The sequence below is a fragment of the Calidris pugnax genome, unplaced genomic scaffold (assembly GCF_001431845.1).
Source record: "Calidris pugnax isolate Ruff unplaced genomic scaffold, ASM143184v1 scaffold49, whole genome shotgun sequence".
Classification (NCBI taxonomy): domain Eukaryota; kingdom Metazoa; phylum Chordata; class Aves; order Charadriiformes; family Scolopacidae; genus Calidris; species Calidris pugnax.
This window is the reverse complement of record NW_015090798.1, coordinates 1,627,726-1,640,298: the sequence shown is the minus strand read 5'-3', so window position 1 is coordinate 1,640,298 and position 12,573 is coordinate 1,627,726. Positions and strand designations below refer to the sequence as shown.

The window sequence follows — 12,573 nt, the reverse complement described above, 5'->3', positions numbered from 1 at the left end:
CGAAGCCGCGGGCCCGCCCGCCTCGGCCGCTGCCCCCTTCCTCTCCAAGGCTGTTCACTGAGGCACAGAACCCCTTTTTCAGGACGCCATTATGTCTCGTACGAATCTCCCGCATTTACACCGGGGTGAAGGCTGCCCCTCACCGCCCGGGGCCAGCCGCGCGGACCGCAGCGAGCGGCGCCATTGAAGCTACAGGTGCGACCCGGGAGCGCTACAGGAAACCGGCCGTAATTGCCTGCGCTTCTACGGTTACTGCTACCCAAGACCTGCAGGCACCTTTATAACCACTAATTAATTAATCCTGGCAGTATCCCCGGCGACCCAGGTAACACAGTCCGCCACCGGAGATCGTGTGTGTGTGTGGGGGTGGTGACCGGCTTTCGGTCCGAACCAGGCGCGGGGAGCCCACGGGTGGGGGATTTCCTGAGGTAAAACTGCCCCTGCGGCACCCCCTGAGCCTTCGGGGGGCAGGTTGGGGCTGGGCCGAGGTACCGGGGCTCCCCCTCCTCCGGCACGGCCCCCTAGGCCGGGCGCCACCGCCCCTCGCCCGCCCCCCGCATGCGCAGGCGGGGCCGGCCGGGCGGCCAGAGCGGAGCTCGATCCAGAGCCGGGCGGGCGGGCAGCGAGCATGGCCGCGGCGGGCAGGGTGCTGGTGTACGGGGGCAGAGGGGCGCTGGGGTCCCAGTGCGTGCGGTACTTCAAGTCCAAGAACTGGGTAAGCGGCGGGCCGGGGGGTGGCGGCGAGGCGGGGAGCCGGCCCCGCCGGGAGGCGTTCGTTCGGGGAGAGCGGGCCCGCTAACGCGCCGTTCCTCTCCCTCCTCTCGGCAGTGGGTGGCCAGCATCGACCTGGCGGAGAACGAGGACGCCAGCGCCAACGTGGTGGTGGGGACCACCGAGTCCTTCCCCGAGCAGGCCGAGCAGGTGGGTCGGGGTGCGGGGCGGGCGCTCCCCGGGGTGCGGAGGCTGTGGAGGCGCTGACATCCAGCCTCTCCCCCCGGCCTCTCCGCCGCCGTGGGGATGGGGCCGGCCTCGGGCCAGAAGCCGCCGCTGTGGGGCGGAGGAGCCGGTCCTCAACCCGAACATCCCGGCTCCTGCTCCTCGCTGCTTCTTTTTAATGTAATTTTCTTCTAACCGCACGGATGCGTGAGTGTGCAGAAAGAGCTTCATCTGGGGGTTTGGAGGTTCAGCACGTAAGGCAGTTTTGCATAGTTTTTCTGTTGGAGACTTGAAAAGTCACGGGTTGAATCAGGTGAAGATGGATTAGGGCATGTTAACGTGCAATGCTTCGTTCTGATCTCCTGACTCTCAAATGTGCAGTGTGTGAATAGAAGATACACCCAGAGCATGCAAACCCTGAGCCCTGATGGGATCCACAGAGGATCCACTGGTTTCCACAAAGGTGAACACGGGAGAATCAAAGCTAGCCTAAAAACTGTGTTGCTTTATTCTGGAGAGAGAGGATTATTTTTTCTTAAATGTTAACTTCTGAGCCCGTTTCTCTTACTCATAAACTGAATCACTAGCCAATATGTTTTCTTCATATTTACACAACTCTTAAGGGTTTTAGAGAGTTACATAGAATGTTTGCAGTGTGTTTTTCAATACTGAGCCTTTGTGAAAACCCTTGGATCTTTTTTTCTTTTGTTGAGAGATGGATTATTTGCTTTTCCCTTTGACAGAGAAAATTCTTAGCCAACAAATGCATTACTGTGAAGCCTTATATTTGATAGAGAAAAAGATACCAGGTGACTAAAAGTATACAAACTCCAATTTAGAGGCTGGATTCAAACTGATGATTGTCGTCCACATAAAAGCATTAAGGCAGCTAATCTTTAGTTGTTCATTTCTTGCACTGTTATCCAAAGTGACACCAGTAGACCTGGTCAGACCTGGAGTTTCATTTCTCAACAGCACTGTGCCCAGAGAAGAACCTTGTCAAAAAGTAGGTCGCAAATGCCAATTTTTTTTAATGCTATAGGTGAGGGTCAGATCTTTCAGTTCTGCTCAAATCACTTATTTCCAGTGACATCATGCACTGTACAGTCTGATTTTCATCTCTCTGACTTTCATATATAGTATTTTTCAACACAATTACTTTGTTTAGAGATGATAAATGTTAATTTTCTGCAGCTGTTTAAATTGCTATGTGCTGTGTTACTTTTTTTCCAGTTATGTAACTGAGTAACTTTAATGCAGCCTTGATATTTTTACTCCTTTACCTTATCAGTCCATCAGTTCAATATGTCTTTGTTCTATGTATTGAAGGTGACAGCAGCAGTTGGAAAACTTCTTGGTGAAGAAAAGGTGGATGCAATCCTGTGTGTAGCAGGAGGATGGGCTGGAGGCAGCGCCAAAGCTAAATGTAAGCCTTTGGTACACGTGTGCTGTGAACACATGAATGAAATCTGAGAGGAATTCTTAAAAATCATGGTAATACAGATATTTGAGATCATGTTTCATCCTGAGTCCAGAGGAAGACGTGAGTGTAGAAGTACAAGATAGCTCAGTCACAATGCTTCTTAGTGCTTTTCTGAATTTTAGCTGCCTGTTAAATTTGCACAGTGCTTACTGTTCTCAGTAATGCTTTTTGATACACCAGTTTTCACTGGAAAAATCTTCATGCACTTTATGAAGGAGTTCAGCATTATTAGCTATGAACTAACTTTTGCTGAGGTTACCCGTGTCAGGCAAGTTGCACGAGACAGTGGCTGAGTGTAAACATCAGTGTTGTTTCCTAATTTATTGCTTTGTGCATAAAACCTCACTTGCCTCGTGCAGTTCTCTGAGCTATTACTGTGCAGTACAGTTTTGGAAGGAGCTGTCTAATGAGCAGAGATCATGCTACAGAAAAAGCCTTCAGCTTTGAAAAACCTTTTAAAGATGGAAGAATGAAATTTTACACTTTACCCACTGGTGTAGAGATACAAGAGAAAAAACAAAACAAAAGCATCTTGTTTTCTGCCTGGAGTAAATCTGTTAAAATGTGCATTTTTCTTCCCCTGTTCCAGTTCAGGCTTTACAAAGAAAGATTACTTTTTAAAGAGGGACAATGTGGAAAGACAAACACACAGCACAGTTGCATTATATTAAATGGTTATTAGTGTGCACCATATTTTAAATAAGGTAATTTATCATAACCATCATTTGTAGCAATGTTATTGATAGGGTTGCAGGATATCTCGGCATAGGTGGTAGGTTTATGTCACAGAGTTATTTATGCTTATTCCATGTTGTGGGATGGAAACAGTGCTTTCTGAACACTGAAATCTTTGACACGTCTAGTTATCGTTTTTCCTCTTTTCCCATGCAGAGATTGATAAGCAAAATTTGAAATCCTATCATTTTTTATTTAATTTGAAGTTTTTGGTGTACCTTCTCCAGCAGGCTGCCTTACCAGAGGTTGCATTCCAGGACATAGAGGCACTGGAACTTATTCTAGGAGAGTGCAGATGTGTGTATCTGTGATATTCCATACCAACCTACTGCTGTCAGACAGACAGATTGATTCTTGGTTCATGAAGTAATCTGTTGATAAGAAAGAAATATTATTTTTTGTTCAACTCCTCTATCTCTTGGAGTCTTCTGTCTGCATCCTGATGGAGCATAGCTCTTTTGCAGCCAGTGAGGAAGTTATGGAAAGAGACAGATGATGCTACAGCAAAGTGAGGTGAGGCTGATGTGAAAGTTTTGAGATCCTTGACATAGATTGAGGCAATCCCTACAGGAGTTTCAAGAGCTTGGAAATCTTTGAACCATTAATGCAGAGTTAATTAAACTATCTTTTGTTTGTTTATTTTTTTTGGTTTTTTTGTTTCTGGTAGTGAGAAGGCAGATAACTGCCCAGAATATACGCTGTAGAGCTGAGATTCAGACCCCAAAGAGGAGGGAGATAGAAAAGACATAAATTGATGTTTTGCCCAATGTGGAAGCAGAAAATGGTAGAAAACGTGTTTTCCTAGGCTGTTGCATTCTGCGTGACAGTAGGGAAATTAGAGTTAGAAGTCTTCTATCTTTGAGTTAATTTCACTAATTCTTTTCTTAATCAGCTTTATACAAAAACTGTGATCTGATGTGGAAGCAGAGCGTTTGGACATCCACTATCTCCAGTCACCTCGCCACGAAACACCTGAAAGAAGGCGGCCTCTTGACTTTGACGGGAGCTCAAGCTGCTTTATCTGGAACTCCAGGTAAAATGCAACCTGTGGTAACTGCTGGGACATCAGCAGCTATAGCTGTCTTAGTCTGAGCATTCTCGTGTTTGAGAAGTAACAGTTTCACTCCCCAGTTTCTTGACATCTAGTACAAATTGCAAATTGCTTCTGAAACCTTAAAGAAAGTGTAATTTTATAGGTAGCAATACCGAATCTCTTGAAGCTGGGGGGCAAACAGAATCAGTATTTAAATGGTACTTGACATGCATTTGTGAAATGTACTAGTATTTGGAAAACAAGAATACTAGCACACAGCAAGCTGTAAGTAGAGTGCTTAAATAGAGTTTAGTCTCCTATTTGTGTTCTGAAAGGCAATGCTTAATTGCCCAATTTGTCTATTGGTGATGAGTCAGCTGATTCTGTTAAATGTGCTTGTGCTGTTCATGTTCTGATTCCAGTCTGCCTTTGCTTCTGACATAGATAAGCTTGTTGACCTTCATCTTTGCCCTCCACTAGCTATTTAATATGAACTTTGTTAGTTTTTTTCATCTTGCTCCTCACCATGTTGGTCGGCATGGAGGAAGAAATCTGGGAGCAATTTAAGGCTTTTTTTTTTTTTTTAAATAGGGCCACCGACACACAAGCCCACAGTCAGGAAGAGGAAAGTTTGAGACAAATACTCTTATTTCCCAATCTTTCATTAGTCTGTCTTCAAAAATATTTTGATGAGACATAGATACTAATATTTTACAACGTAAAACGTTTATGAATATTCCTGAAAGCTGTGTCCAAAACTGTTCAGGAGAAAGATGCTGCATTTTCTAGTTAATGATTTATCTTCTATGTTTACAGCTGCATCTGGTGTAGTCTGAAGATAAAAGACTTGTTTTATGAGAATAAGCAGATGAATAACTTAGTGTGCACTACTGACTGACCATATACCAATGGAAAAATGTGAACTCTGGCAAACTTTCCTGTTGTTTTTTGTTTGGGTGGTTTTGGGAGGTAGGGACCACAACACAGGAATCAAAGTGATCTACTTTCATGTTTTGAACTAGTTGGTTTCAACAAGTCTGGATTTTTCTAAAAGACACAGCAGTGCTTTGGGCAAACACATGCAACTTATTAACAGCAGGAAGAATTGGGAAAGAGTTGTTACTCAATATTTGCAAATATGACTTGTTAGGCTTCTTCCTACCAGCGGCTATGGAAGGAATAAGCTTTTTCTTGTTTGCTGTTAGTGTGATTTTTCTGTTCCTATGTGTAAATGTTGACTCGCATAATGCGAATTGAAGAATACTGGGAATGATATAAACAGTTACAGAAGTGGTCTGACAGTGATGGCTAAGAAATGCAGAACATAAAAATGTTTTAAAAGACTTGGAATGTTTGGTTTAGGTGAGACAAGAGGAGAATATGATAAGAGATGCAAATATTTTTATCATAACAGTAAGTTAGCTACTGCAGCCCATGATTCTTCCTGATAAAAATGGATATAATACAGTATGTCTAATTGAATATAATGAAAAATTTCTGCAATGCAAAATTACCTTTGTAACTTTGATACAAAATACTTGCTCAGGAGCATTTGGAAGGGGTTGTGTAGTTACATGAATGGGTAGGAAGGCATCCAGTTGTAGTAGACTTAAGTTTTCTCATGTGCTTAATCTGTGTCCAGACTGCTTGGCAGATACATAGCATGAGACATCTCAGACCTATAGCACCCTGATTGTCCAGATCTTGTACCTGGCAGGTTAGCCAGTAATTTTAACAGTTTTCTCCAAAGGGCCTGTCAGCTTTGGGATGCTGACCAAGGAAATTACAGTTCCTGAGAGAACTGAGCTCTATCTCTTTGGGTTCAAACCTGCAAATACCTTAGTCATATGATTAAAATTAATGGATGGTTGCCTATTAAAGTATATGAGCACCTTCACACTTACCCTGTTAGGCTTGTAAGGTTAGCCCTGTAGGTCCCACCCTTCAGGGTACATTTGGATGCATGAGCTAAATGTACTTAACAAGGTAAGCTGCTTATTTCTATAGTGCTGAGTAAACAGAGTTCTGTGATAGTTCCTGGTTGTCTAGTAAGAGCTCTTTGCTTTTTCTTTTTCTTTTTAATATGTGTATTTTGATATATTTTAAAAGCCTGTAATTCTGTTCTGGCTGTGATAAGCGGTCTTAAACTTAATATTCATCAAATAATTTGAGTTTCTATCATACTGCATACTGAGAGCTGCTTTGATTGTGCTCTAATTTTCCTGTTTTTAATTGTTAGGGATGATTGGCTACGGCATGGCCAAAGGAGCGGTGCATCAGCTTTGCCAGAGTTTAGCTGGTGCCAACAGTGGCCTACCATCTGGTTCTGCTGCTGTTGCTATTTTACCGTAAGTGGGTTTAATTTAATTACTGCTGTAACCTGGAGGCACATGGATATGTTTGCTGTGTCTTGCTCACAGTACACAAACAGCTTCTCAGACCTACTTAGAGTTTCACAGAGAAAGGAGGCACGTTGAATGTATGGACACAGTGATATGTGAATCACCCTAAAAATGATGAAGTTCTCCTTTTCTTTGCAAAACAGTAGTGGATGTTGGAATTAAATTGGATTATTTTCAATCAGTTTAACCATAGCCATGCATTAACATGATACTTTTTCTTTTCCCCCCAGTACAGGCAGAACTCTGAGAATGAGATGAGCTGTTCAGCGCAGTTTTAGACTTAGCTGTGCAATAACAGTAAAGCGCAGGATTACTTGACAAATTTTGACTTGGTTAAAGATGCTTCTTCATAAGGTGCTGTATATCTATATGTTATCAGTAAACTTAGGTCACTTTGAGGATCTGTGAAAAGAAAAAGTTGAATTTGTGTTTGCTTGTTACAGCTTTCTTTTTGATGGGGAAAGCTAGTAAAAAGTGGATGGCTCAGTAGGCCTTTACTATATCTACATTTATCAATTCTGCTGCAAAATTTAAGAGTGTTTTACTTGCTAAGTCCATATCTAGTTCAGGACCCAAAATTTTAGACAGGATTTGCAACACTGCCTGAACTCTCCCTGCTTTGTTTTCCATGTATACACGGTCTTATGCACACTTGTTTAGGTCAGAGAGCAACAGCATTAAAAATGTTGGGGAAAATTGACACCTTCTATAGAGCTTTACAGACAGGCAGACACCAAGATCACTGGGCTTTTGGGCGTTCTACACTTGCATGGTTCTCATGCAGAACTCTGTTCTTGAGTGAATTTTTAAAAGAGTAATTACATCTTGGATTGTTAACAGCGTCTGAGTGAGGGAGTTGTGAAAAGTTCCCCCCTTAATATCATTGTGCTGGGCAGTACGTGTGAACGGGCATATTACTGCCACTGAGAGACTGACAGGGAGCTTGGGGGCTAAATGATTGCCCTAATGGGCTGGATGTCATCAGTGAGCTGGGAAGGTGAGGGATTATAGGTTAGAGCCTTTGATACACATGGAAACTGATGGCTATATGCTGTTAACACATGTAGAGGATGCAAGGGAAATCTGTACTGCGTGGCGTAAAAGCCAAGCATACGTTACAGCAACAAATAGAAGCAGGTGGTGCTCATCAGGAACATGATGTTTAAATAAAAGGCTTATCTTTTTTAATCACAGGGTTACCTTAGATACACCAGCAAACAGGAAATCAATGCCTGATGCAGATTTCAGCTCCTGGACTCCCTTAGACTTCATTGCTGAGTGAGTATCCGTGTCATAACAAAGCAATTCCTCACTGTCCCTCTTGCTGCTGCATCTTATTGCATGTTCTTGCTAAATAGCTGACTTGGATTTGCATGGGGTTTTTTTTATCTCCATCATCCCCTTATTGTGTATGTTTCTGAATCACACTGGCTTTATTGCCCAGGCTTCTTAACTGGAGAAAATCAGCTCAACTCTGGCAACTTCAGCATCTTTACACCAGTTACTCCAACAAGGGAGATAGCCTTAGGCAGTTGGAAGCTAGAGAATCCTATAAAGCCTGTAGGTAAATTGCAGACAGCAGATGCAGGAGACAGTAGTCTGGCTTAAAGGTGAACAGCAAATAGGCATGTAAAGTTTGGGATTTATTTATTTTTTTTAAACTCTTTACTGCTTAGTCTATGGTGTGTTAGTTCACTTCTCTTGGCTGGCCAAATTCCTGCTCTTTTTTTTTTTTACAAAAATTTAGTCAAGATTTTCTTTCCCCCCATCATCCCCAAAGACTTGTCCTGAATGATATTGCAAAATGCTGGAACTTCACCTGGAGCTTATTTAACAGCAGGTTGAGGTCATAAGGCTTAGTCTTTCTAATTCCTCTCAGTTAGAGAAGGTGCAGTGTAAGTACTGTGTTCTGTGATGTGATGGGGAGTAAAGATTCTGCTGAGGGTGAGCTGTCAAAAGGAAGAAAATAAGGACACAACTGTCTTGTCTCTTTGAGGAAAAACAAAGATGAATCTATGTTCGTACGTTGTAAAGGGCTTTACTCTTACATATTTTTCAAGTCTTTTAGAACTGATGCTGAAATTGCATTTACCCTATTGCTAATTGTTCAGAGAGCAGTTTAGTTCAGACATTGGATTTCCTTTTTTGGGGGAATTTTTTTTTTAAGTTGGATGTCTGAGAGGGAAATGGTTTTTATTGTGAAAAGCCTCTGCAGCTGTTTGATGTGGCTCTTTAAAAGGGACCCATCAATTGAATTTGGTTGGCCTAAAACTGTTAAAAAAAGTTATTTAATTTACTGTGCTTCAGAGACTGCTTAGCCAGATGTTGTGGTTTTACAAATTCATTTTCTTGAATTTTAACTTTAAAGTGTTTTTTCCTTACGGGAGAATTAGGTTGATTGCTTTGTTTTGTTTCTTTTCCCTAAACTTTAAATCCAGCTTTGAAAACTGAAAAAAAAAAAATCTCACTGGCTGTGGAAGAAAAACACCCAATGGTGTTAAAGTGTTGGTAACATCCGCGTCTTGGGAAGGGTGCAGGAGATCTTTTCCCATATGGCACTGGAATTTTGTGCCCTGGAAGCTGTTGTGTCAGATGGTGACTGCCACGTTGGGACATCCTGCTATGTCTGCAATATTGGAAGGGTTGATAGACCTGAAAAATATACTGCATTTTTTTGTATTATATTTTGAGTATGGAATTTGTACTGCATTTTGATAAGGAGTCCAGAATGAGTCCACCTTACTCAGCATTATACTGGATGTCTTAAGGCTTTCTGTGCTTCTGCCCAGACCACTGTCACAGTTATATATATATATCTAAGTGTTATAATGGCCTGTTGGGAGAGTAATTGGTTTAGCAACTCTTATTTTATCCATAAGTCTGCATTCCTGTATAGATAGATACATACTGTAAAGGCAACTTAAGTAGCCTCTCCTTCCCCTTTTAAATTTTTTTTTTTTTTTAAAACTTGGAAAAACCTTGCAGCTCTGGCTTGCTGCTTTAACATTTGAAGCCCCTGGCCTTTTCCTTTGAGATGTTCTGCAAATCCTGTGTGTGCACTGTAAAGCCCTGCAGATTCCTCTGGGCCTCTGTTTATCTCTGAAGGTCTGAATCCAGAGATCACATTGCTGGTCTGCAACATACACAGAAATCACTAGAGAGGCCAGTAGGAAAAGAAGGGAAAGTAATAGGCTTTTATTTTATGCTTTCTGTTGATATACCTGATAGTAGTATGGGGGTTTTTTTCCCCTCCTCACCCTGTTTTATCTGTTTATTTTTAAAACAGAACATTTTATGACTGGGTAACAGGAAAGAGTCGGCCCAACTCGGGGAGTCTAATCCAGGTGGTAACTACAGGAGGGAAGACTGAACTCGTGGCAGCACATCTTTGATGTCAGTCACTGAAGAGAGTGGAACTTCAGCAAAGGAGAAGCTATGGAAGATCTCTCTGCCAGTGTAATTGGATGGTATTCTGTGTCCAGTGATTGCAGCTATGTCATTAATGGAACCAGATTTCAAGTAATATTTCTGTGCTGTCAGTTGTGTACTATCTGCATTCGTTTATCAACAAGTATCAAGTATTTGTCTCTAAATTAAAGTTGCAGGCTTTAGAGTCTGTAGGTGTCCTGATTCTGAGCATTATATGTCAGCTTACCCATTTTCTCTGAAATGGGAATTGTGCTTAATTATGTCATGTAATCACATATATAATGGTTGGATTTGTTTTCTCGGTCAGTCAGTGTTTCTGGTAATTTACTGTAAATCTTTCAGTAATCTGTCTTTTCCTGTCTGAGAATATAACTCCCCCCCAGCATATAATATTGGCTGCAATTATAGAAAATGTTACAGTCATATATAATGTCCTAGTCTCGTAATATTTTTCTTGTGAATGTTCCACTTGAGTTAATGGAACTGTATAGAGATTACTCACTTGAGGAGGAGTTCCTAATTTGCCTTACAGTTTAAAAGCTGCTATCAGGCCTACAGTTGTAGGATAAAACAGTCCTTCTGCCAAATGATTAGTACGTCTCTGTGTTAGTCATGATGGTTCTTTAATTTTTCTAAAAGCAAAGTGCCGTAAAGAAATTCTAGAAGAAGCATATACACTTCTACTTGAATATGGAACTTTTTGTGCTAAATAAATATATATTGTTTTATGTACTGGGCTGTCTCTGTCACTCTAACACAAATGTCTGGATAACATTTTAAGCAATTTATCCACTTTTTTTATTTTAAGTAGCCTCAGGGTTGTGCTGGGGAAGGATTTGCTGCCAGCAGCCTGGAAACCTTTTCCTTCTTCCCACTTGGAAAAGCTCACATGTGGCTATATCAGTTTTAACACAGCTATATGGCTGCACAATTGCCTGTTTTGGTGTGACTGTCCCTTTACTTGGTTTGTCCTGCTGGATGGAGAGGTGTAGAGGGAAATTTTTATGTACTGTCAAACTGGTCAGAAAGTCAATTCATGGAGCTTTTTGATTTGATTTTAAATGGAAGACTTGCAGCCATTCTGTTTGAACAGTGATTTCTGCAGTTGAAAACTGGAATGAAGAAAACTCTTAAGGTGTTACTTGATTATTCTGGAAAAAGGAAGAGCTATCGTACTACAAGCTTATGTGATGTGAAGGCTTCCCTCTGCCAGGCTAGTTGAGTGGCCAAGTTGCTTTCACATTGCTGTGTTGTCTTGCAAACATCTACTGACTTGTGTCTCAATCTGCTCCCTGAAGGGCAGATCAAACTCTTGAATGGTGAAGGGAGAGCAGCTGGGATTCCAGATGTGTGTTTATACATCTGTGTAGGAACACAGGGCCAAGGAGACCTAGCAGGCTCTGTGGCTCATGGATGTTTTTGTAGAACTGTGGCAGAAGATGATAACACGGGAAATGGGACTGAGATGAGCAGAGAATCTTTTACTTCCTAAGGGCTGTAGGGGCTTTTCAGGCATCTTTTGTAGATGATGTGCACATTGCTGGACTTTAATGGTGTTATTTGTAACTTGGTGAAAAAAGGCAAATGGCTGGTCATCAGTCACGTGAATTAAGTTGAAGGTTGTGACTCACCAGCCTGAGACTATACAGGAGGAAAAAGGGAAACCAGGTTTAAATTTTGGTAGAGAACAGGTGATCAGAAAAAGACAATTGAGGTGCAATCCACGCATTTTGAAAGATAGGTTGAGTCCTCCTCCTTCACTTGAAAGACCTGGTGGTCCTGGTAGGAAAACCTGAGGCAGATCTGTGGTTCTGACCTAGATGCTTCAGGTATGCTCCACCAGTGCCAACTGGAGATAGGGCCTTGGGAGCAGGGGAGGTGTCTCTGCTGAGGAGAGGGCTCTTAAGCTTGTGGAGACCCAGCCTGGCTGGTTGTCTCCTTCCATGTCATATTGCATGAACGCACCAACACAGGTCTAGAAGCAGAGCAGCTGTGTTAAACATGAAGTGCCACCAGTCACTCTCTGAAGCTCTAGCTCCAGTGCCGGTTCAATGCCTCACAGGGGTCTGCTGTGCATATCCTGACTGCTGCCCTAATTACCCCAGCTAATTAAATGAAAGGCTATGGCTTTTATAAGGCAGAGCAGCTGTATAAAAATATGTGGTAGAAGAAATCCGTGTTGAAAGGAGTGTGAGTGTAGTAACAGGAACATTGTCCTCAACTGAGCTGCCCTTCCCCTCTTGCTTGAAGGGGGAAGGATAGTAGAAAATACGAGCAATTTTTCCATTCCATAAAACTGAAAAATTTCTGTTGTGTTTTCCCAGCGTTCGTGTTCAAGAACACGTTTCCCAGTGTCCTTGTTCAACTTGTACTGCTGCTTACTGGTTAAGAAGCAGCAATATAGCTATTGGAAACAATAATATGTTGGCTGTGGTAATGTAAAAGTGGTGAAATATGCTGACTGTGAAAGAGCAAATAGTGTTAAGGCATAATTGTGAATGGAAGACTGTTGTCTGGATTATTGACTTTTATCAGTTGCAGGTATGAGTGGAAAG

At 42.1% G+C, this 12,573-nt stretch overlaps 1 protein-coding gene across 2 annotated transcripts in view; it reads left to right on the top strand.

The window, feature by feature from the left end:
- Positions 1 to 10,750, top strand: part of QDPR (quinoid dihydropteridine reductase) — an 11,452-nt gene extending 702 nt beyond the window's left edge. Inside the window, exons 1-7 of one of the 2 annotated variants that reach the window (XM_014937089.1) lie at positions 578 to 715; positions 829 to 921; positions 2,266 to 2,362; positions 4,047 to 4,187; positions 6,427 to 6,535; positions 7,784 to 7,867; positions 9,876 to 10,750. In XM_014937089.1, coding sequence (XP_014792575.1) covers positions 629 to 715; positions 829 to 921; positions 2,266 to 2,362; positions 4,047 to 4,187; positions 6,427 to 6,535; positions 7,784 to 7,867; positions 9,876 to 9,981 — 717 coding nt within the window. In that variant the 5' untranslated portion in view covers positions 578 to 628 and the 3' untranslated portion in view covers positions 9,982 to 10,750. Of the gene's footprint in view, positions 1 to 577; positions 716 to 828; positions 922 to 2,265; positions 2,363 to 4,046; positions 4,188 to 6,426; positions 6,536 to 7,783; positions 7,868 to 9,875 lie in introns of those variants that run through there. The other variant, XM_014937090.1, reaches the window with a different exon arrangement.
- Positions 10,751 to 12,573: the final 1,823 nt, after the last annotated feature.